The 23,784-nt window shown below is 32.8% G+C and overlaps 1 protein-coding gene across 1 annotated transcript in view; it reads left to right on the forward strand.

Moving 5' to 3' along the window:
- Positions 1-11,786, forward strand: part of LOC139516284 (neuroendocrine convertase 2-like) — a 94,767-nt gene extending 82,981 nt beyond the window's left edge. The window contains exons 13-16 of the mRNA XM_071306289.1: positions 959-1,015; positions 2,776-3,267; positions 4,267-4,320; positions 10,544-11,786. Coding sequence (XP_071162390.1) covers positions 959-1,015; positions 2,776-3,267; positions 4,267-4,320; positions 10,544-10,680 — 740 coding nt within the window. The 3' untranslated portion in view covers positions 10,681-11,786. The remainder of the gene's footprint in view (positions 1-958; positions 1,016-2,775; positions 3,268-4,266; positions 4,321-10,543) is intronic.
- The last annotated feature ends 11,998 nt before the right edge of the window (positions 11,787-23,784 follow it).

Here is a 23,784-nt window from a genome sequence, read left to right on the forward strand (position 1 = left end):
TTTGTTTTATTAGTTTTTATTGGCTTTGAACTAGCTGTCAGTAACTGTGAGTACTCTCGGATCTATACGTAGTGTCTTTTTGTTGTGTGGAGGTATAAGTACCCTGTCACGTCCACTCTGTGTTTTTGTTAGATGTATTTCTGCTTTGTATCCATCTGATGTCAAAATTTAGCCCTTTTCGACTGATTTTTATAGTTTGTTCTTGTGTTGAACTGTTGCACCACTGTCCAAGGTGAGGGGGGATTGGCGCCTTCAAACTAACCTAACCCCGCCACATTCTGTACGTACCTGTCCCAACTCAGGAGCCTGTAATTCAGTGGTTGTCGCTTGTTGCTGTATATCATATTTGCTTCCTATTCATTATTTTTTTACATAAATCAGGCCGTTAGTTTTCTCGTTTGAATTGTTTTACATTTAACATTTCGGGGCCTTTTATAGCTGACTATGCGGTATGAATTTTACTCATCTTGTTGAAAGCTGTACGGTGACCTATAGTTGTTAATTTCTGTGTCATTTGGTCTCTGGTGGAGAGTTGTCTCATTGGCAATCATACCACATCTTCTTATTTTTATATCTACATACCACATAGTGTAGCTTCAAATGGGTTGATGCGTGAATGGACTAGATGACTTTAGGTTCCCGGAGTACAATCCGTTCAGTCGCCAGTGCTTTTGTGTTTGCATAATTCTAATGATACCTTAGTCTGGTTAATGTTTTAATTCATTACATTATGTAATTGTCCTCAAGATGATGTTGCAGCCCCTGAGTCAAAGTTCATCTTTGCTATTTCTGGATGCTCTTTTAGGACATTTTCAGCTCCAACTCACACTCTTTTACTATATATGTTTAATTAATGTATTTGGTAATGTTTATCTTTTTAATATGACTTAATTTATATATGGATAACTGATAAAAATAGAACATTATATATCTTATTGGATTAACATTGTATTTCCAGAAACCTTAGACAGCTGGTCCCTTACATTTTACGGAACTACAGCAGACCCATGGTTAGGTGGGTATTACGTATACTTGATTCAAAATCACCGGCAGTTCAAGCTCCGAACAGCATGCTACTCGACGCTAATATGTGATATAACTTTAATTTTGTTTAACTTAACAAACACTACTTTTTCACTGAGTTACAATATTTTACATACATTTATTTGAAATATATATCAATAACTATATGTGATATATGTGTACATATAATTATGTAAAATTTACATAAAAAGGTTTTGAAAAACCACATAATACGGGGTTCACACAGTGCCGATTATGGCTCCCGATTGAGATCAGACAGCGCTAAGATACGAAAATTTAAAAAGTCGAATTACTATCCTCATTGATCTGGAATGTCCTAACGTGGTCTTACAGAAGTCATCTTCGTTCGTTACAAATTCCTATGGATCAGGAATGGTCCAAAGAGGTCGGCCAATCACCCCGACAGTTAAGTGTGTCCCGTAATATTCGGGGAAATTCAGCCGATTGTGTATAGTCTGAATACATTCGTGACTATGTCGTGACAGATTCTGATGTATCGGATTAAAATCGTAACAAAATTCTGCGTTTTCTGGACGTTGTCCTCTGGAACGTGCATGATCGTGAGATTTTTTATTGCTGTATTTTTTACGATTGAGTCCAGATTTCATACAGATCTGGCCAAATGCGAACAGTATTTGCCGAAACCGTTCCGGAATAGTCCCGTTGTTAATACGAAATTCGACAATGATATACACGTCAAAGTCCCGACAATTACAGATGACAATACGACGGAGTCTAGACAAAACCGTTTGCAATGCGGTACAGCAGACTGTGATAGAATTGCATTCCGACTATACATGATCATACCTAATTTAGCGACAGTTTTCTAACGGGTATCTTCTGTCAACATTGGTTCACTGTCTGGTCTCTGTCTGATCTCTGTCGGATCACATTTGGTAGAATCGGGACGCTGTCGGGACAGATTTGGTCGTTTTGTACCATGCGAAAGATACAAATCGGATTAGAATCGAATCGAAAACGGGATGATCGGGACAAATTCGATTGGAAACGGCTGAATTTGGGCGTTTCCTGAACAATATCTGATTGTTTTCGTGATTCAATAAATGTTTTTACAGATTTTAATTAAAGTTTGAATTTCCAGCCACGATTCATAGGATCTTGATCAGACTTTTGACAAATTTTAATGGTCTTGTCAAGGACGGCAGCAAAAATCGTGAATGTGTGACCCCAGCTTTTATAAGGTCATATATAAAAAAAAATAATTGTCGAAAATTCAGAAAATCTTCTCTAGGAATTTGTTGGAATTACCTACATTTTATATAACTGCTTACAGCGTATAACAATGACGATGCTATGGGGCAGGAGGGGTTTCTGATGAGGACCAACAATATACCATTCTTCTCATCAGTTCATTCTGTATTCTCCGATTATTTAAACAAAGTTATCAGAAAATATTGATGTCATAGATCACAATTTTCACATGGAAACCCAAACTATGATTTTAAATGTTGTGTGCTGCACTAATGATGACTAGTATAAGTAAAGATGACTAATGTTTTAAATGGTTATATTTGATTGGACGAAAAGTTATTAACAAATGTATTGACTAGTAGTTTAGTATGAACGCTATGTAAACTTCTATCGTCTAACTCATATAAAGAAAGTTTTTTTAGAATATCAAAATCTATATTTGGAAATGTCGGCTCGCTTGTTATTACGTATAATTATATGTTAAGCAATAATCAAACATTCAGTCTTTTATTTTTACAGCACAAGAAAATAACGTTGTAACAACAGAACCAACTACTGACGCTGTAACAACACGAAAAATAACTACTGACAGCCTAATAACAACAGCAGCAACTACTGCTGACATACCAACAACAAAACCAACTACTGACGCTGTAACAACACGAAAAATAACTACTGACAGCCTAACAACAACAGCAACAACTACTGCTGACATACCAACAACAAAACCAACTACTGACGCTGTAACAACACGAAAAACAACTACTGACAGCCTAACAACAACAGCAAAAACTACTGCAGACGTACCAAGAACAAAAACAACTACTGACGCTGTAACAACACGAAAAATAACTACTGATAGCATAACAACAAAAGCAACAACTAATGCTGACATACTAACAACAAAAACAACTACAGACACCAAAATTACATCAACGAATATTGTAGAAACTACAGTTATAACAACACAAGATACTCTGGTAACATCTCCAGCTACATCTGTTACTCAGGGTAAGTAGTGAAGTTTGTATCATAATTAAGTTACGTGTAGCATACCAATAAATGACTTTAGAATAACCTGTACCACGTACGTTTGACACCGACATTTTTACAAGCCAAATGAGTAATAGTGTACGGGCATACATAGTGACAAATTAATGTAAATAACTCGAACGCATATTCTGCCTAAAAGACTTGTAACTTTAGTTTTTAGTACAATTACATCATTGATGAACTGATCATTTCCGTTTAAATGTATCATTTGAATCCTGCCACCGTCGGTGACTTTACAATGAATATACAGTCAAATAAACAAAGGTACATAAATCACGGATTCGCATTGATTAGGCACTATTCAGTTGTCTGATTCTTTGGTTATTAAAAAAAGTCATTTAAATTCTGGAGTAAACCTCCTCGCATAATTTCAGATAAAATAGAACTAATAACTAGATATCTGTCTGATAATTGAGACAGGGGGGGACTAGGATGAAAAAGTTTGTCCTGCATTTTTTTTTAGTTGTAATCTCTGTCCTGCATTTTTATATTTCACTCTGTTCGGTCCTGCATTTTTTTTTTATTAGTTTTTTCTGACTTTCTTTTACACAAATTGTCATCCTGCTTTTTTTTTTGGCAAAGAATCCCATCATGCTTTTTCTTTTTTACTCAAAACTCCTGTTCTGCCTATTTTTTTCAAATTTCATCCTAGCTCCCCCCCCCCCCCCCCCCCCCATAAAAATAAATTGGTAGCTCCCTGAAAACAGAGTTATTAGTTCTATCTATGTATTTTGTGTATGAAAACAATGAAAACAGAGTGATTAGTTCTATCGATGTATTTTGTGTATAAAAACAGAGTTATTAGTTCTATGGATGTATCTGTTTATTTTGGTCGTTGTCTGTCGCATTGACGTATGTACCCAAAATATCCTTACATACATAGTTATTGCGTACGCATTACATTCCTTTCTCTTATTTATATATAATTGATATAATACACTTTTTTTATTGCAACAGAAACAAACACCATGAATACTACCAATAGTATGAGCAATGTCGGATCAAGATCTGGTGAGTACACTATGTACACATGAGGGTACAGTACAAAACAAAACCAAAATTGTTAACGTAATTGAAAGATTATTCCATGATTATACTAGTAATATGTCTGTTTTTTCTCAAATATCCAAATTTTCATCTATACAACAGCAAAATGAAGGATGAATCACCCCTGTTTGTAAATTATGTATAGGCTAGACGTCTCTGTGTCACCAGTTTATTCGCAATATTGACGTTGTACAGATCCTCTCCCCAATTATAGGTCACCGTACGGCCTTCAACAGTGAGCAAAAGCAATACCGCTTGGAAATTTATAAAAGGCCTCGAAATGACAAATGTAAAACCATTTAAACGACACAAACTAACGAACTAAACAAAAAACAAATATGAGAAACAGCAACAAACGACAACCACTAAATTACAGGCTTTGATATAATATTACCGTGTTCACACTATAAAAACTGCACAGGGTCGAACCCGGGTTAATTAACCCGAATTAGTTACCCCAGTTCACACTTGATAAAAAATTAGCCCGGTTTGGGATTTTCCCTCTCAACAAAAATAGAAATGTTAGCGCCAAAATTGTAACCCGCATCTGTCCATTGTACATATTTACATTTTTTTTTCATCACAGATGCATTATTTTATAGTCTGAAATTTTATCCAAATTGCTCCCATTTTTAGCCCAAAAAAGCGACGGAAATGATATAAGTTTCATCGTTTGTCATTATGCAGGTTTTTCAACATAGATTAATATATATATACACATAACAACACGCGAAGCAATGAATGTTGTTTTTAAATTTTATAGATGCTTTTTTTGCTTTTAAAAAATATTTAAAATTGAGAATGGAAATGGGGAATGTGTCAAAGAGACAACAACCCGACCAAATAAAAAAACAACAGCAGAAGGTCACCAACAGGTCTTCAATGTAGCGAGAAATTCCTGCACCCGGAGGCGTCCTTCAGCTGGCCCCTAAACAAATATATACTAGTTCAGTGATAATGAACGCCATACTAATTTCCAGATTGTACACAAGAAACTAAAATTAAAATAATACAAGACTAACAAAGGCCAGAGGCTCCTGACTTGGGACAGGCGCAAAAATGCGGCGGGGTTAAACATGTTTGTGAGATCTCAACCCTCCCCCTATACCTCTAACCAATGTAGAAAAGTAAACGCATAACAATACGCACATTAAAATTCAGTTCAAGAGAAGTCCGAGTCTGATGTCAGAAGATGTAACCAAAGAAAATAAACAAAATGACAATAATACATAAATAACAACAGACTACTATCAGTTAACTGACATGCCAGCTCCAGACTTCAATTAAACTGACTGAAAGATTATGATTTCATCATATGAACATCAGGCACAATCCTTCCCGTTAGGGGTTTAGTATCATACCATCATAACATATATGAGAAGAACATGACCCGTGTCATGCCAACAACTGTTTTTAGAATAAATGTGTTTAGTTCCGACGCAAAGACCTTATCAGTGACTCAATATTAACGCCAAAATATGCAATCTTTAATGACTTGACAACAGTATCGTAATTATATCCCTTCTTAATAAGTCTATTCAAAGGTTTTGTAAGTTTCTGAGGTGAATACTGACACCTTTGTGCTTTATAAAGAATATTTTTATAAAAAATTGGATGTGAAATACCTGAACGTATAAGAAGTCTGCATGTTGAGCTATATTTACGAATGATGTCTTTATACCGATGATAAAATTTAGTAAATGTTTTGACTAGTTTGTGATATCGAAAACCCTGGTGTAATAATTTTTCATTAATACATAAATTTCTCTCGTTAAAATCTAAAACATTGTTACATACACGAGCGAATCGTACAAGTTGAGATATATAAACACCGTAAGATGGTGACAAGCTTTAAGGGAACGTCACCATCTAAAAACGGATAATTAACGATAGGAAATTGTTTGTTTTGAGATTGTGACACAGTGATGACTGCTGTACCCATATTGGGACTATTTTACCTATTAGGGGGCGACCGTTTGATATTCGGGGGGGGGGGGGGAGGGCAGGAGACGTCACATTGAAGACTTATTTAAGCAAACGTCATATATATCACTATAGCAACAACCTCACATTAACTTCACTTTGCGTTCACATTTAGAAGTGAAGTAGTTAACCCGGGTTGCCCCACATTAACTCCACCTCAAATAAGGGGTAATTTTAATCCGGGTTCGCCGCGGGATAATGCGTTCACACTACCTAAATTTAACCCGGATTAACTAATTCGTGTCGACCCCGGTTTAAAAAGGCATAGTGTGAACGGGTTATAGGTCTTCAATGTAAAGTAATTATTGAATGACGTCACATATTGAATGACGTTATATTCTGACGTTTCACGTCACAGACGTCCAGCTCCTATATTTTCTAGCACACGAAATATAACCATATCAAATAAGCGGCAGCAAGAGGGATAAGAGTATTTAGCTATGTTGAAAGACCTGCATAATGACAAATGATGAGAATACGAATTGTTCAAAACCTTTAAGAATTCCGTCGCTTCTTTGGGGGCAAATGGGGGCAATTTGGATAAAATGACGTTCTTTTTTTTTTTCTTTTTTTGTTTTTTTTCTTTTTTTTTTTTTGTTTTTTTTTTTTTAAATGACGTTCTTTGAAAACACGGAAAGTGGTTCATGTGGAGTTCCTCCGAAGCAGTCGATCAGGATTGCGGTGAAGAATTTCAGACTTATGAAATAATGCAACTGTGAGAATAATAAGAATGTAAATATATACAGTGGACAGATGTGGGTTACAATTTTGGCGCTTGCATTTCTATTTTTGTTGACGGAAAATCCCAAACTGGATTAATTTTTCATCAAATGTGAAATGGGGTAATTAATTCGGATTAATTATCCCGGGTTTGACCCAGAGCAGATTTCGTAGTGTTAACACGGTATTAGAAAATCCAAGCAAGTAATCAGTTTTAGGCATGTTTTTAATCATGCTAGACGATATTAATTTGATATTTTGTATACATGTACAATTTTAACATGACGAGTTATAGATCAAGTTCGAATTTTGTTAAGTTTAAATGATTTTTTTGCAGAGTTATGATCCTTGGACTTGGAAAATTAACTCAAATAATCAGTTTTCCACTCTTTTTTTTCGTCATGATTGAAGATACTGATTTGATATTTGTTTTGTAGTTTTACATCATGACAAGTTATAAATCAAATTAGCATTTTGTTCCAGTACAATGATCTTTTAACCAGAAGGGGGCTATGTATTGCCATGCAAATTACTCTTAGAATGCTTGTTTATTTTTATATTTTTTTTTTATAGCAAACTACAAATAGGTTTTTATTACAAACCACCTAATAATTAAAAACAGAGTTTTACAAAGTAACCACTAAAGTTAAACACTTCCATAAAAATTACAATTTTCATAAATTTATATATATGAACAAACGTTTAAGTTAACGATACTGCAACGTAAATATAATAACAACAAGACATCTAAAGGCAATATATTTTAGAAATAGTTTTCAACAAAAGACAGCCATAATCTATATAATAAGTCAAGCTTTGAATCACCCCAAGTCTCTTAAAATTAATATATTAATCGGAAAAATTCAAAGATTATTAATTTACTGATTGAGGTATTTTTTGTTTATCTTTATACCTTGGATAAAGAAATCTACAACTTTAGTTATTTTATCGTCTTTTTTACGATTTATGACTTTTGAACACCGGTATACTACTATTGCCTCTATTTACCGTGTTTACGGAACATGGAGGCAGTGTTTTTTTTCGTCTCTTTTACCATCTTTACAGAACATGGAGGTAGTTATTTTATCGTCTCTTTTACCATGTTTACGGAACATGGAGATAGTTATTTTATCGTCTCTTTTACCATGTTTACGGAACATGGAGATAGTTATTTTATCGTCTCTTTTACCATGTTTACGAAACACTGATGTAGTGCCAACTACCTCCAAATTTATTGCAGAGTAGGGCCATTTTTAATAAAATTTACTTTAGCATGTTTAGGGTTGTAACTATATAAATGCCTTATTTTTTAACAGATTTCCAAATTGAAGGTTCCTGAAAATAGCCCAATCCCGCAATTATGACAGATGTTATTTGAAATTTTGAGGATTTATTATATAATTGAGAAATAATTCATGGCAGCCATAGATTGTTGGAAATTTACACATGGCCTGGGCCGTGATATTCGAATTTTATCCTGAGCGTTAGCGAGGGATAAAATTAACGAATATCACAGCCCAGGCCATGTGTAAATTTCCAACAATCTATGGCTTCCATGAATTATTTCGATTCTAATAGGACAAATACGGTCATTAAAATACTGAAGCGAGGGTTGGTTTGGTGTGTGTGTTGCTGATCTTTTTTACTCCCTGTTAGATAAAGCTCAAATATCTAAATAAATCCGTAGCTTGCATGGGTAATTTCGTGAATAACAGCTAGAAAAAAAACCCTGTTTAATTCTTCTAATTCTCGAACCCGACATTTGCCATTTTTAATTTACATGATTTTCTCGTAAGCTTCCGTCAAATCCAAAGTTGACATTCGTAACTAAGGAGCCGCCATGTTGACTTGCTGAAATGAGTAAATATGCAAATATGCAATAGAAAAGAAAATAAAACAAAACCCACCTCAAAAATCAGTTTAATACAATATCATACGAACTTCGATGGTTCACGTAACTGAAAACTTTCAACTTTAGCGGTTTCATTTGTATGACGTCATGTTTTGAAATGACTTAAATGCGCCAAAAAAAATTAATAGACTTTCGCGGAATTTTATTATATTTTTATTTTGTTGTTTTCTCCGAGCTCTTGTGCATTACTTCTTTTTATTATGCATCCGAATACGAATAACAGTTAATTGGTCTTTTTTTAATTGCACTTTTTAAAACAACAAAATTGGCAAAGGGTCTGCAAATAGGTTCGAATACATGTAGATTTACGTGGGAAGTATATTGTAACAGCCATTATGATGTATATCTCTGAGTCTGCGCTAAGTGTAGATATATCGAGAATTTTATCACAGTGTTGTTTACAAAGCGAAATAATCACGTCATATTAGAATACATAGTTAACCATAGTAGAATTTCTGCTGGAAGTAAAATTAATTATTGTAATGCTGAAACAAAATACATTCGCTTCGGTTAGCAACGTCATTTGATGCAAATCTTTACAAAATTGATCTGGTCGTGCAGCTATGTTCAGATTTTTTCATAACCTTTCATGAAGCTTAGATTGTTTTATTTTGGAATAAACGGAATCCGATTTTCCAAATCATTTTACATCTGTCGGTAAAATACAAATCTAAGACGCTTGACTCCGAATACCCACATACAACATCTAAGAATTACAACTTTCTTAAAACCATCTTTCGGCAAATAGAAATATTCGTGAAATGTGTCTTCCCTACAAATGTCTGTTAACACCGTTTAATACTGTTTGATATTTAAAAGTTATATTTGAAGAATATAAGAATAAGGAGATGTGGTATGATTCAACCAGAGTTCAAACGATGTGAATATAAGCAATAAACAATGAGAAAAACCCATACAGTATACTCGACTATAAAAGGCCACGAATGAAAAATGTGAAACAATTGAAACTAGAAATAAACGACCCAATTTATAACAAAAAAATTTACAAAATACAAACATGACAGACATGAACCAACGACAACCTCCGAACTTGAGCAAGGCGCGTGAAGAATGTGATGGGGTTAAACATGTTTATGAGCGCTCGCCCCCAACACCTTAATAGTAAGCTTTCGATTACTGATGATTAATGAATTTATAACTGTTGGGAAAAAATCCCATTTTCAAAATTCTGTAAACAACAAATTTGATACGGATTGTCCTCGGGACCGGAACAAAATTAAATCTAAATGGTCTTGCAACATGTGCAATGTAAAATAGAAATCAAAGTTGATACTAAAATTAATATATTAAATATTGTGAAACGGGAGTATAAGTAAAGGGGTACGTTGTCCTTGTTGTTATTTTTTTCTGACAATGATGCGACAATGGCAGAAATTAACATTTTTATTTTGATCCACCAGCAGACCAATTTAATTGGATCACCTTCGAAATAAATTTAGCGCCTTTTGTGTGGATAGAGAAACTCTTATTGAAACTGACATAACGTTAAGCAGTGGAATTAAATAATTCTTTATTCAAAACATTTTTTAGTGGTATCGTTTTTTTTTTCAGCGAGCAAATATTCAGCTATTATAGCCGGGACAGTTACAAGTGCTGTTTTAGTGGTTGCTGTTGTCGCATTCTTTGTATTACGAAATGTTTGTGGTTGTACATCTCCTGGAAAACCTGCCGTGCATCCATCGATCTAGGATGAAGATGACACTTGACAATGATATCAGTATACACATAATCAAAAACAACATGGAAAGCCAGACATTTTCAAACGGATACTTGTTTTTATATTATAAGAGAATTCATAACTGTATCTTTAAATTAATTTAACACTACAAAAGTGTCAAGATTCAAATGTAAAGGTTAAAGTCGTAATTATTCCGTGATTTGGGACCATAATTTGCAGTTATTTGCTGTCCGAAAACGAATGTTACATGTTCTTACATTTTTTTTCACGTTAAAAAGTTAAATGTGAAGCAGTTATATGTGTACACATACTTTTCAGAGTGAATGCAAGAAAGTGCACACATAATTTTCAGAGTGATAGTACGTGTACACATAATTTTCAGAGTGATATATCTGTTTTTAAAAACAAAAATGCTAAATCCTTTAGGTTTTGTTTCCAATATTGAGATGTGAAATTGTTGCCGATTGTTTTTGTAGATTTTGTTATGAAAATAAGAGAAATACTTAATAATGAGCTATTTATAGCCTTGTTTTATTGTTTTTAGTGCATGGTTAGCTGCTGTCTCCTTTTGCAATCGTTTATTAGATATCCTTGCTTTATACATGTAGTGTTACTGTAATTTAATATTTTTCTACTTTTTGTTTATTTTTTCATTGATTTATTTGAAATGTTATTGTTAGAAAACATGTGTAAACAATATATTAATTCTCCTAATTGTTAAACTTTACCATGGCAAGCTAGGTCAATTCATGTAAAACGTACTTTATGTAACTATGTTGTATATAACGTTCATCCTATCAAATACATTTAAATCTGATATAATGTTTTTTTGAAATGAAAAATTTTGATTTTTTTTGAGTGATAGCTGAAAAAGAAATCAGACTCAGATCCGTTTCAAATTGATCCCTTCAGGAGAAAAATAAATTCTCTGTCCAGCTTTAAGAAGGGGAAATCAAAATTTACACATTTCAAATTTTGGAACTGCCTTGCATTTGCATTATTTTACCTACCATTTTATATGTCTTTATGGATATAACAGTCTATTAATTGAACTTGGAATTATTTTTAATTATGGAATTTGCATAATTTCTTGTGCTTGAAATTTTTAATAAATTCCATGTTTATTTGGTATTATAATGTTTTGAGCTGTTCATAACACTTTCCATACAATGTATTTTGTATAGATTGTGTTGTGCGCGGCACAGTACAGTCTATTGAAAATGTACTATCTTCTTTGTAATAGAAAGTGTTGTGCACAGTACAGAACATTAAAGTATAGAATAAACATGGAATTTATTAAAAAAAAAAAAATCAAACCAAGAAATTATGTAAATTCCATAATTGATAATAATTCCAAGTTCAAATAATAGCCTGTTATATGATAGAGTTACAATGTAAACATTTGCATTCCCATGGCATACAAATGAAAATTATTGTTAAAAATTGTAACTTCCTTTTATTCTTCACTGAACCATGTTAGTTTAAGTCAATTGAAGAAACATTGGAGATTTCTAACATGCCGTAATCTCAATCGGTCTTTTGCAAAAGATTTATCGGAAAATGTCACTGTGTCCTTACAGGCCGGAATCACAATCGGTCTTCTGCAAAAAAATCATCGGAGAATGTCACTGTGTCCTTACATGCTGGAATCACAATCGGTCTTCAGCAAACGATTTATCGGAGAATGTCACTGTGTCCTTATATGCTGGAATCACAATCGGTCTTCAACAGACGTTTTATCGGAAAATGTCACTGTGTCCTTACATGCTGGAATCTCAATCGGTCTTCAGGAAACAATTTATCGGAGAATGTCACTGTGTCATTACATGCTGGAATAACAATAGGTCTGCAGCAAACGATTTATCGGAGAATGTCACTGTGTCCCAACATGCCAAAATCAAAATCGGTCTTCAGCAAACGATTTATTGCAGAATGTCACTGTGTTGCTCGCTTCGTTTTAGATATTTCACATTTTCAAATAATGTTTCAAAATTTGTTTAACACTACTCGGTCAGTTTTAAGCTAAGCTCAACCATTTTCCACGAATTTGCTTTTGATAAGACGTTTAAAAAACATGATTCCATATTTAGTTATACCGAACATTTCTGTGATATTTTTTGTAGTTTACTATATCTAGTGATATTTACTAAGCATTATTAATTATAATTTTTTTTATCTTGATATGTGTGTATGATTTAATACTGTATTGTTTATAACATTTGTTGTGGTGTCCAGAGTGTACATTTGTTATTCCATCTGCTCGAATTTCATTTATATAAGTTGTTCTTTTCATAAGTAAACAAGGAAAATGCGTATATTATGTAACTGCAGCATACAAAAATGTATAAAAACAGAGTATTCATTTTATTAAGTAGCTATTCGGAAAAATAGGAAGTAGTTTAACCATTTAACTGATACATATGTAATGCACAGAACCGACACTCATTTGCTTTGATAATGTCAGACACAAACGTAAAATATTAAACTCTGAAACAGCGGTGACGTTGCTTTGCTAAACTGCCACTGTTTCGGAGTTTGGTAAAGTATAACATTTTACTAAAAGTAGGAAAACACAAGAAAAGATCCAATCTTTATAATCGCAAACAAATATGACCTGATCTAGTTAAGGTAAACAGCTATTTTGCACATGACAATCATGATTGAAGCAAAGACTGGTCGGCTCGGAAAACGAAAACTATGTCCGAGTACGGTGATATGCTCTCTGAGTACTATTACATTATACTGGCATCTTATAATCATGCAACATGAAATATCCTATTAGTTTTGGTCCACATGATCATGGTACAATGTATATTCTTATATATCAGCAAAACGTTATTTTCATGTATGTTCTTGTAATATTCGCAGCTTTACGTTAAGTAGGTATTAATAGTATGCAGGTGCAAATATACTTACAATCTTTGCAGCCAACACCATTTCAATTGTAAGTACAAGACTTAGTATGCAAAGTTTTCAAATTTACCAAAAAATTTACTGATTGTACATTTATACTTCACAAGAAAAGAAACGCACCACATCCAGTAATTTCTTTGGAGTATAAATTTCTATTTCATGTTACTTAAAACAATATTTCAAATGAATCAAAAGTTTGACACAACGTTTCTGAAGTCATAAATACCAAATTCTGTGAAGATTAGAATTTTATTTTTTTGCCTGACATATCAAAAGCACATTATTAACCAAAAACAAACAAATGTTGCCCAAATTTGTGAAAATTAAAGTCGTGAGTATCAACCTACAAAACGGAAATGACTTTGATTTTCAGTGTTTTAATCGAATTCTAATCAGTGACCAATTTGAAATTGGCTTATCTCAGACTTTTGATTTTTGACTTTATGGTCACTGTTCCAGACCGTATGAGTATTTGGACCGTACGCGTACGGTCTGGACCGTATGCGTACTTTTTCAAAATAATCACACGGTTGATTTCATATGATCACTGAAATTGAGGATATCGGAAGTAAACATAATGTGGGAGGTCAATTGTTTTAGAATATTTAGCAACTTTACCAAAACATGCAAATGCAAAGGAACATGCATGAACTGCATACATGAAAATGTAAAAAATATTACGTTACTTGAATTGTGTCACCTTGAGCGGGAGTACCCACATAGGATTCAGATATAAAATTAAACAAATACTTAATTTCAATTGTTCGTTTGTTCATTTTATCTATCTAATTGTAATAAATTATCAATAACAATTTGTAAAACTAAAAATAAAGATTGTGATAAATGCTTGTTTCAATTTAACCCATATGATCAAATAACATGTATGGTTAGCTCATACTGGACCGTACGCGTATACTCATACGGTCCGACGGTACGCGTATGGTCGGACCGTACGAGTATACGTATACGGTCCGGACCGTACGCGTACAGTCCAAATACTCATATGGTCTGGAACATCACCACTATAATTAAATTTTTACTGTAAAGTCTGCATTAATTTCAAGGTTATATACTTAAATTATTTTTGTTGTAAAAACAAGATAGTGTGAAGCTACTACATATGGTAAGATGTGGTGCGTTATTTGTGTTGTTAAGTATATAATAGCATTGACATGCTTGAAATTATAATGCATAGATTTTTACACATATATTTTTTGTTTTTATAAAACATTACGTGGGTAATTGTAAAGTAGATATTTTGATATTTATATACGTACGTGACGATTGTCTTTTTAAAAGCATGAACAAACAAAAAAACCCGCAGCAATAAAAGAGTAACAAAGAGAATTTTTCGTCGTGAATAAATTCTAAAATGTAATTGTAAAATAAACTCATATATATATTTTTATATACATTACTTACTCTAACTGTGATATGTTGTTTTTTTTACATTTTTGATAATAAAACATTTGAAATATGCAACTTCCTTAGCAATTGTTTGTGCTATAAATCCAAAATAAAACATGACTACATGTAGCCGATGACTTCATGCAATTGCCAAAAAAAGGCATTTTTTCCGATTGAAAAAAAAGACATAAACCTTCAATTTATGTGTATGAGACTTATCACCGGGTCGACCAAAACTTTGTATTTTAAACCACACACAGTTCACAAAAGAAAAATCAGCCTATTCGTGTTAGAGTACTGAAAATGATTAACAAAAACGTCGGTTTATTCTTAATTATTCAAGCAGAAAGTTTGGAAGAAAGAATTTGTCAAGATATGGAATAGTTGGAAGTTTTTACTTTCTCTGAATTGTTTTCAATTTCCGTATTAAATTCATGAAACTAAACTGTTATGAGTATTCTTTTATTATTATTTAAACGGTGTATTCTCTGTCACTAGTTCATAATTTAATTTTGGATATAACACGTCTTCTGATTGGCTGAAATTGTTTTTTTTTATCTATCAGCTCAAAGACATATTTTGGTCATGTGACTGTGACGTCATTAAAGTTTTTTCATGATTTACTCTTTAAAAATGGAATTTAGAATTACATTTTAAGGAATGACTGTAATATTTTCTCTGTCTATTCGAAATAACCTAAAAAATGTGGTGCACACTTTTAAATAAGCCGCTACGCTGGTTATTCAGTGTGCACCACAGAAACTTTTTTGATGTTGTTTCTTCATAGACAGAAAAAATTCAGAAAAAGGATCATATTCAGATAAATGTTGTTTTAGAACAATACGGAAAGAAGATCCTCTGGGATGGTTTTGTAAGGAGTACCTGGAATTTAAATGTGAAAGCTTAAAAAAAGTAAGTAGCAAATGAGTATTAACAATTACTTGTAATGTAAGTATGTATATTCTATTCATGGCAACAGTTTTATGAGGATATAGATTAAATGACGTAACACAGGCTAGTACTTTACGAATAGCGAATAATAAATGTTATGATTCGCATCTTCTGTCCTTGATTTTTGATCATAAGTAATAACACGCATATGACCGGCCCATAACGTATATATTTGTGATTAGCTAAACCTATGTAAGCAGGCCGTAAAACCCATACTGAAAAGAAGAATGGTCTGTTGATTGGCTGTACGTGATGTGTAAATACGTTACCACGTCCAGTTTGAATGGGGTTTAATGAGTACCACGCCCTACTTGTGGTTATATATTCCTCACATAATTTCTTGTATGGGCCAACATTTTGTCCTTGTCAAACGTCCTCTTTTTGTAGTGTCAATAAATGTCTTGATAAGATTAATGTTCCCCACTTTGCAGTACTCAATTATTGGATGTATAGTTCTAAAATGTGCAGGAACTTTTTATCAATGGACCTTACGCAGTCAAAAATAAATTTAACTCATTAATGTTCATGTGATATCCACGATGTATTCTGAATGCAAATGTGATAGCATAGCAACTTGTCTCAAGTGCGGAGGTCCTGATGACGACCCCCGTCTTTGTCAAACCATGCATAGGCTTTTAAATATGTATGTTTCGCTACTGCGCTGATCGCGTTTTATTAATGAGTAAGAGCAAAAACTGTTCCTTCTGTGAACCAGTCAAATATTTCAGGATGGGATGACATGAGTACATGCGAAATTTTGCATTCTTAGCACTACAAACCAGTAAAAGTCTGACTGAAATGACCTATATTTGTACTCGACTGTACTGATTTTTACTCGACCAGTCTGAATTGGTCTGAAATTTACTTGATATTACTCGACTGTAGTCTGAACCATACTTAACAGTCTGAACCTGTATTCGACCTTTACTCGACCAGAACTTTTTTATACATCACTGAACCATACTCGACCTAGTCTGAACCATGCTCGACCTAGTCTGAACTATACTCGACCTAGTTTGAACCATACTCGACCAAGTCTTAACCAACCTAGACCTATTTTTTTTTGTATCAATCTATTGTATTTAATCAATTTAGGAACTGTTTTTAACAACAGCTATTTCCCCTGGCTAGAAATTTGAACAACAATTTAAAATCCAAAATGTAATGTTATCATCAACACCATATTCATCAATACTTGTACATACATCACCTCTTTAAATTAGAATAAAACAAGGTGATGAAAGGAAGTACTTTCTGGTCGGATTAAAAAAATCATGTAGTAAATTAAGTTTCATTAAATGATTTTTCATATACATGTATACATACCCAGGCTATTACTATTCACTATATTCTTTGATAATAAAAAGACTCACTTGATAATATATAGTTTTTTACAAACGTATTATGGTATACCTCTGTCTGTCTTTCTGTCAATTCGTCTGTCTTTCTGTCAATTCGTCTGTCTTTCTGTCAATTCGTCTGTCCATCCGTCATCAACATATCAAACAATAACTCAAAGGTGCTTTAAATATAATCAATTTGCATTAAACTTGGTGAATTGCTAATATTGTCTATTGAAATAAACTCCCTTTTTGATTTTCATAAATTTTAGATTTTAATGTTTCTGGGTTTTGTGGTTTTATTGATAAAAAAGGGGATTTTCAAGTTTTTGGATGAAAAATCAAAAAGGCTTTAAGCAGTTTTCATGAAACATTTATGAATTGTTTATATCTATTGATGTGAGCTCCCTTTAAATTTTCATAAATTTTAGATTTTAAGTTTCCAAGTTATGAGGATCATTCATTAACTAGAGGCTGTAAGGAGCCTGTGTCGCTTAAATGAATGATGTTTTAATTCACAATTGATGCGTTTAATAATGCAATTGTTACACTTTTGCTTTAGTTTCAGTGATATAAACAAAAAACTGCATTTTACCCCTATGTTCTATTTTTAGTCTGCAAATGTCGGGGCAGATAGGTCTTACTTAACCTGTTGAACATTTTTACCCATTGTCGATTGACCATTTTAGTCATGTTGACCTATTTGTAGATCTTTCTTTGCTGAACATTATTGCTGTTTACAATTTATCTTTATGTATAATAATATTCAAGATAATAACCAAAAACTGTAAAATTTCCTTAAAATTACTAATTCAGGGCAGCATCCCAACAAAGGGTTGTCCGATTTTTTTTTTAAAACAGTTAAGATTTTAGTTATATTAAAATTCTTCCACAGCCCACAAACTAAAGCATACAAGTATTAAATAAATCTAAGTGCTCCTATATTGTTCAGTTGATTATAAAAAAAAATTGTTGCAAATATATTACAATCATGCAGCATGCTAAAATGATATTCAGACCTAAATTATATTAAAGCACCAAACTTTATTTTCTTACCACTATACGCATACATGTCATTCTTTGTGCAGGTCCCTTTTTTAGATTTTTTTGTAGACCAAATGATAATGTCTGGTAGAATTGATTTTTCGCAAAAATGCACGTTAGGTATAATGTCCGGCTAGGATCGTGGTTTTTCGAGTGATTTGGTCCATATTTTACGAGTGTAGTTCGGGTTTTTCGAGTGATAAAGCATGCGATAAGTTCAATTAACGGATATTTCGTAATTATAACAGTTTTTAACATTACTACCCATCTTATATTGAATACTATGTATTTTTTGATCAACAAAGAAGCTCAACTTCCTTGTGTTTAATAAATAAATCAGTGTTTGTTATTGTCTAGGTTTTTTCGAGAGCAACTGTGAATTTGTCCGGGTTTTTAGACAAATGGTCCGGGTTTTTTACAGAAAATTTGAAGGCATTATAGGCTTTAAAAATGACTTTTTGTCTTAGTTTATAACTGTAATTAAGTGAAGGACAATATCGTATATTCCCAATAAGTCATTAAAAACATATCAAAATGCATGAATCTTTTTCAATTTAATGCAAATATTCTGTTTGAAGAGCGTTATACAACTACTTTCCAGTGTTCATTTAGAAATAAGTTGATCCTTAACAAAACGGTGTCAAGAACATTATGCAGGGATCTCATATTCATTTTAACTTCATTTCATGCTACTTTTCATTTTACAGTTAATAATATTTCTTGTGGTGAACTCCGGAGATTAATAAAAGAAACCTATAAATAAAAAAACATACGTGTAGTTTACTCGGTAACCGTTGCATAGTTCGGAATAACAATTGTGACATGGTTATTAACTATATTAATTTCTATGGAGAATTCGGCCATTGTTAACCTTCCCCAAATGGCTGCCCATTATATGATGCATTGCTTGTTGAGCTCAAGCGAAGTTACCAACAAAGTACCAGTTCTGCAACTCTACATACCCTTCCTGTTTACTTTAAACATTAATCTTCACGTGTTGGGTTAAACACAGTTAAAGACTTGAAAACTTCGATACATTAGAATAAACTAATTTTACCTACTACGCCATGTGCCTTTCCCAAGTCAGAAGCCTGGAAATCCGCGGTTGATGATTTTGATAGTTTGTCAAAAATAAAAAAAATGTTTGTAAATTTAATGGGTTTTTTTTTCGGTTTTTTGACCACTGTTTTAAATTTTATGTCTGTTTTCGTTTCTAAACTCTGATTTTGATTTTTACGTCCTTCTCGGCTTTTTTTAAAGTTTGTTTAATTTTGCACGAAAGTCATCTCCAATGTACTTTTATTTCACCAATCATGTGGTTCTAATTTCTACGTCACGCCTACAAAAGATCGATCATGACATCTTATATTGACGGAAATATTATAATAAACTTATTAAAGTCGTCATTCTCCCTTCAGTGACATTTAAACTTTTAATATTGAAAACCAAATACCATAAAAAGAGAAGACAAAAGAGCCTGCGCCTTTAAAGGTCGTATTTCAAAAAATTTACTAAGTACATTTTACACACAACATACAGTATCAAGTGTCTATCATCATAGATACATACTCTTGCAAAACACAATCCATGAAGTCATTGTTTAACTTAAATTACAAGTTCAAATGTTTATAATGCTGTTCATATTGTTTTTCAGCCCTTTTATACAAGTCATAAATTTTGTTATAAAACACACGTAAAATTCTTCCTAATACATGCTCACAAATTATTTTCGATTCCAACGAACTAGTTAAGATCTACTTACACAATGTATGCGTTCAATTTTAAAAGTAAGATAGGTTTACTTTAGATGGACTCAAACTGAACTATAAGTACCTCTTTAGGTGTTTTATATGACTAGACCGAACGATTTAAGATCGATTTAAAGCGTTTTTATTGGGTTTCAATCGATCTAAAGTGCACCGCTCTAGTTTAAATCGATCAGAGTGTCCAAGTGTGAACGGGATCTGACCTTGACTTCATTATTCAGCTAACATTAATTTATCACTAACAGTAGGACAACCGGATGTGCCTTTTTGGCCAAAATGTGATTCGGCGGCGCTCAGTAGTCCTACGCCGAAAATTGGACTATTTTGCGTCGGCCGACGTCAGCCGAAAAATGGCGCGCTTTTGTAAAAAAAAATCATTCGTTTATAGCAAAGTACCGGCGGTAAATGGTGTTGATTGTAAGCACATTTATAAGAGAAAATATATGAGTTTACTTATTATTTTCATGTTTGAACAAAAAAATAAAAGAAAATCTTATTTTTTCACATGTGAACATAGAATTTCGGATTTCGATTTTCTGCACTGTAGAATTAAATAGCCATATTGAAAAGGGGTACAAAAAAAGCCTATCCTTCAATTACCCTAAAATTTTTACATCGTAATTTCGCTAGTTTTTCACATCGAAATCCGTAAAGAAAAGGGGTGTCCAAATTAGGGCAAAAAATTGTACCCATTTTAAAGTAGGGGTCTCAATTTTTTATAGGTTTTTCCTTGCATGGCCGGTAGAATTAGAAATTGGGAAAGATTCTGTTTTTAAAGTAAATATTCATTCAACTATCAAGAATAGCTGAATCCTTATATATGTAACCCCTATAAAAATATCAATTTGTGTCAATAAATTGTAAAATTATAGATTTTTTTCGAAATTGAAGAAGGGGCCATTTTCGCCTATTTCTCTATTACGTCTATTTGTCTTCTATAATTATTAGCTGATTCCAAAAAATCTCCGCCTCGATTTTTTTTATACTTTCATTTTATAATCTTTGGTACATAATGCAGATGTTATGAAAAAATTAGACACTTCTATCGAGTAGAAATGGAGAACGGTCATCTTTATTTTGTATGTCCCCACTATGGGGGCGTGGTCCTCCTTTCCCCTTGTTTCTGAAGTACACGATAGCTATTCATCTCTCGAAATTAATTATCAACTCAATATCATTGAAACAAAATGAATATATTTTAAGACATTAATAAATTTTAAGTGCTACTGATTTTTTTAACAGAATATGCCGGAATCGACCCCATCCGATGTTGTGTCAATACATAGATCAACGTTGTCAATTTCCGGCGCCGAAAATGTCAACGTAAAATGTCAATAAAAGTTGGAGTCTTTTCTTCTTTGTATCAATTTTGTTTATCTTAATGTCAAGAAAGTCATGCGATATGTTGAATCCATATCAACGTTATACCAAAACAGGCCTTACTTGGTAAACTAACAGTTTTTAAAGGCCTACTACATCATCATCATGAGATTGACACTTAAAGTTGAGAAAAGATTTATAATTTCGTGCATATTGTTACCGCTTAGTTTTTAAAATGAACAACTTATCTGTTTGGTCATATCGATTTCTTTAATAATTTTCTTTTCGTTCATTGATACAGTTATCGTTACGTTATGTGTTTGGGTTTGTTTTGTTTCTTTTTGTTTTGTCAAAAGGTGGGGGGGGGGGGGGGGCTCTTTTAATTTTATAAAAGGCATGCGTAATTTTTAGGGGCTTATGGTTCTCAATTTTTGATTTGCAGTGAAGGTTCAATCATATCATGACTTTACATATTTTAAATCTGCAGTTTCTTAGGAAAATGATTATTTATAATTACTATATTAGTGTTACATATATAGTAATATACATGTATCTATGCATAGGGGAAAAGGGGGGAACGACCATTTGCTATTCTATGTATGACTAGGTGTGAAAATTCGAAGAAAATCCTGGTGTGTTTGTACTAGTACTTGTCTGTCCTAGGTGCTTTACCTTTATATCCATTCAACAGTATCTGTTCATCTTTTTTTTGTTATTTTGTTTAATGTAAATTATTTGAATGAAGTATGTAAAAGTTTGTTTCCAACTTTTTGATAAACCATAACATTAGAGATCTATAGTAGGATTTTTTTCTGGATTGACTATTTATAAATCTGCATCCCTTGCATCATATGCTTTTATTTTTAAACATATTTCACTTTTGGATACAGACCCAGAAGATTCCTTTTCAGGTCGTCTTGTGTCATGTTATTTAGAGGTCTTTTATATATATATATATGTAGCTTACTATACATTATTGGTTCTTCTAAAATAAATGTTGAAGGTTGTCGGAGATCTATATTTAGTCATTTAGTATCTGGTGAGGAGTTGTTTCATTGGCAATCATACCCAAACTTCTGATTTTCATATAAGAACTGTAATCAAGCCTTAAGCAGGCAAACTGAAAGGGAACTGTAGTACCTTTAACAAATAACTTCTTACAAAAAACTGTTCCACTTTAAAAAATCAATGAAGTATTTCAAATGATGCAATGTAGCTAGCCATATGGAATATGTTTTGTATGTTGTGCATCTCTTTTCTCCTCTCAGTCACAGGGGGTATGTTGCATGGTTGTTTGTATCATACATTTGTAACTGGTGGTAGGATATATACATGTAGTAATGCAGTGTTGAATACTGATTCCCCTCTCCCTAAATTGATAGGGATAAAATAATTAAATCCTTTCACTAAATCTCAATAATAGGGCAAAAGTGAAGGGAATCAATCTAAGCACACTATTGGTTCTGCTCTGTCAGACATGTTTTCTGCTCTTTGATTGGGTTGTCTCTTTAACACCTTGCTCATTTCCATTTTCAATTTAACAGATTATTTAAGTATGTGATACATGTATGTGATAAAATATATCCAAAAGTGAGCTTATTTGATCAAATTCATCCTTGTGATTCAATTCTTGAAAAAATATCGAATCAAAATAGAGTTTTACAACATATGGGTAAAAGGTAAAAGTCTAATTTACCATGAAAAAAGTCAAATAATTCTGGAATGGGAAAACTTGAATTAGCCAAAAGGTAAAAGTGAGATTTCTTTAAACTACATGCATGTAAAATAAAAGGGAAACACTTGAGTCCAGAGGGATGATATATTCGTTTTTCAGAAGTATACAATACAAGAGTGCACACGCTGAAATGTCTCGCCTTCTTTACTAATCATTAATATTATGTTGATAGTTCTAAATATAAAGCTTTATTACAACTGTCACACAAACTTAACATTAACCAAGTAAACTAAACATTGACCAATGAACCATGAAAATGAAATCAAGTTCAAATAAAACCTGTGTGACTGACATATAGATCTTAAAATATTTCCATACACCAAATATAGTTTACCAATTACATATAGTATTAGGATTAGAAAAAAAGACCAAAACTCAAAAACTTAACTTTTACCACTGAACCATGAAAATGAGGTCAAGTTTAGATGACACCTGTCAGCTAGACATGGACACCTTACAATCAATCCATACACCAAATACAGTAGACCTATTGCTTACAGTATAAGAAAAACAGACCAAAACACAAAAACTTAACTATAACCACTGAACCATGAAAATAATTCAAGGTCAGATGACACCTGCGAGTTGGACATGTACACCTTACAGTCCTTCCATACACCAAATATCCTAGACCTTTT

Source organism: Mytilus edulis, chromosome 3 (genome assembly GCF_963676685.1).
Source record: "Mytilus edulis chromosome 3, xbMytEdul2.2, whole genome shotgun sequence".
In the NCBI taxonomy this organism is placed as follows: Eukaryota; Metazoa; Mollusca; class Bivalvia; order Mytilida; family Mytilidae; genus Mytilus; species Mytilus edulis.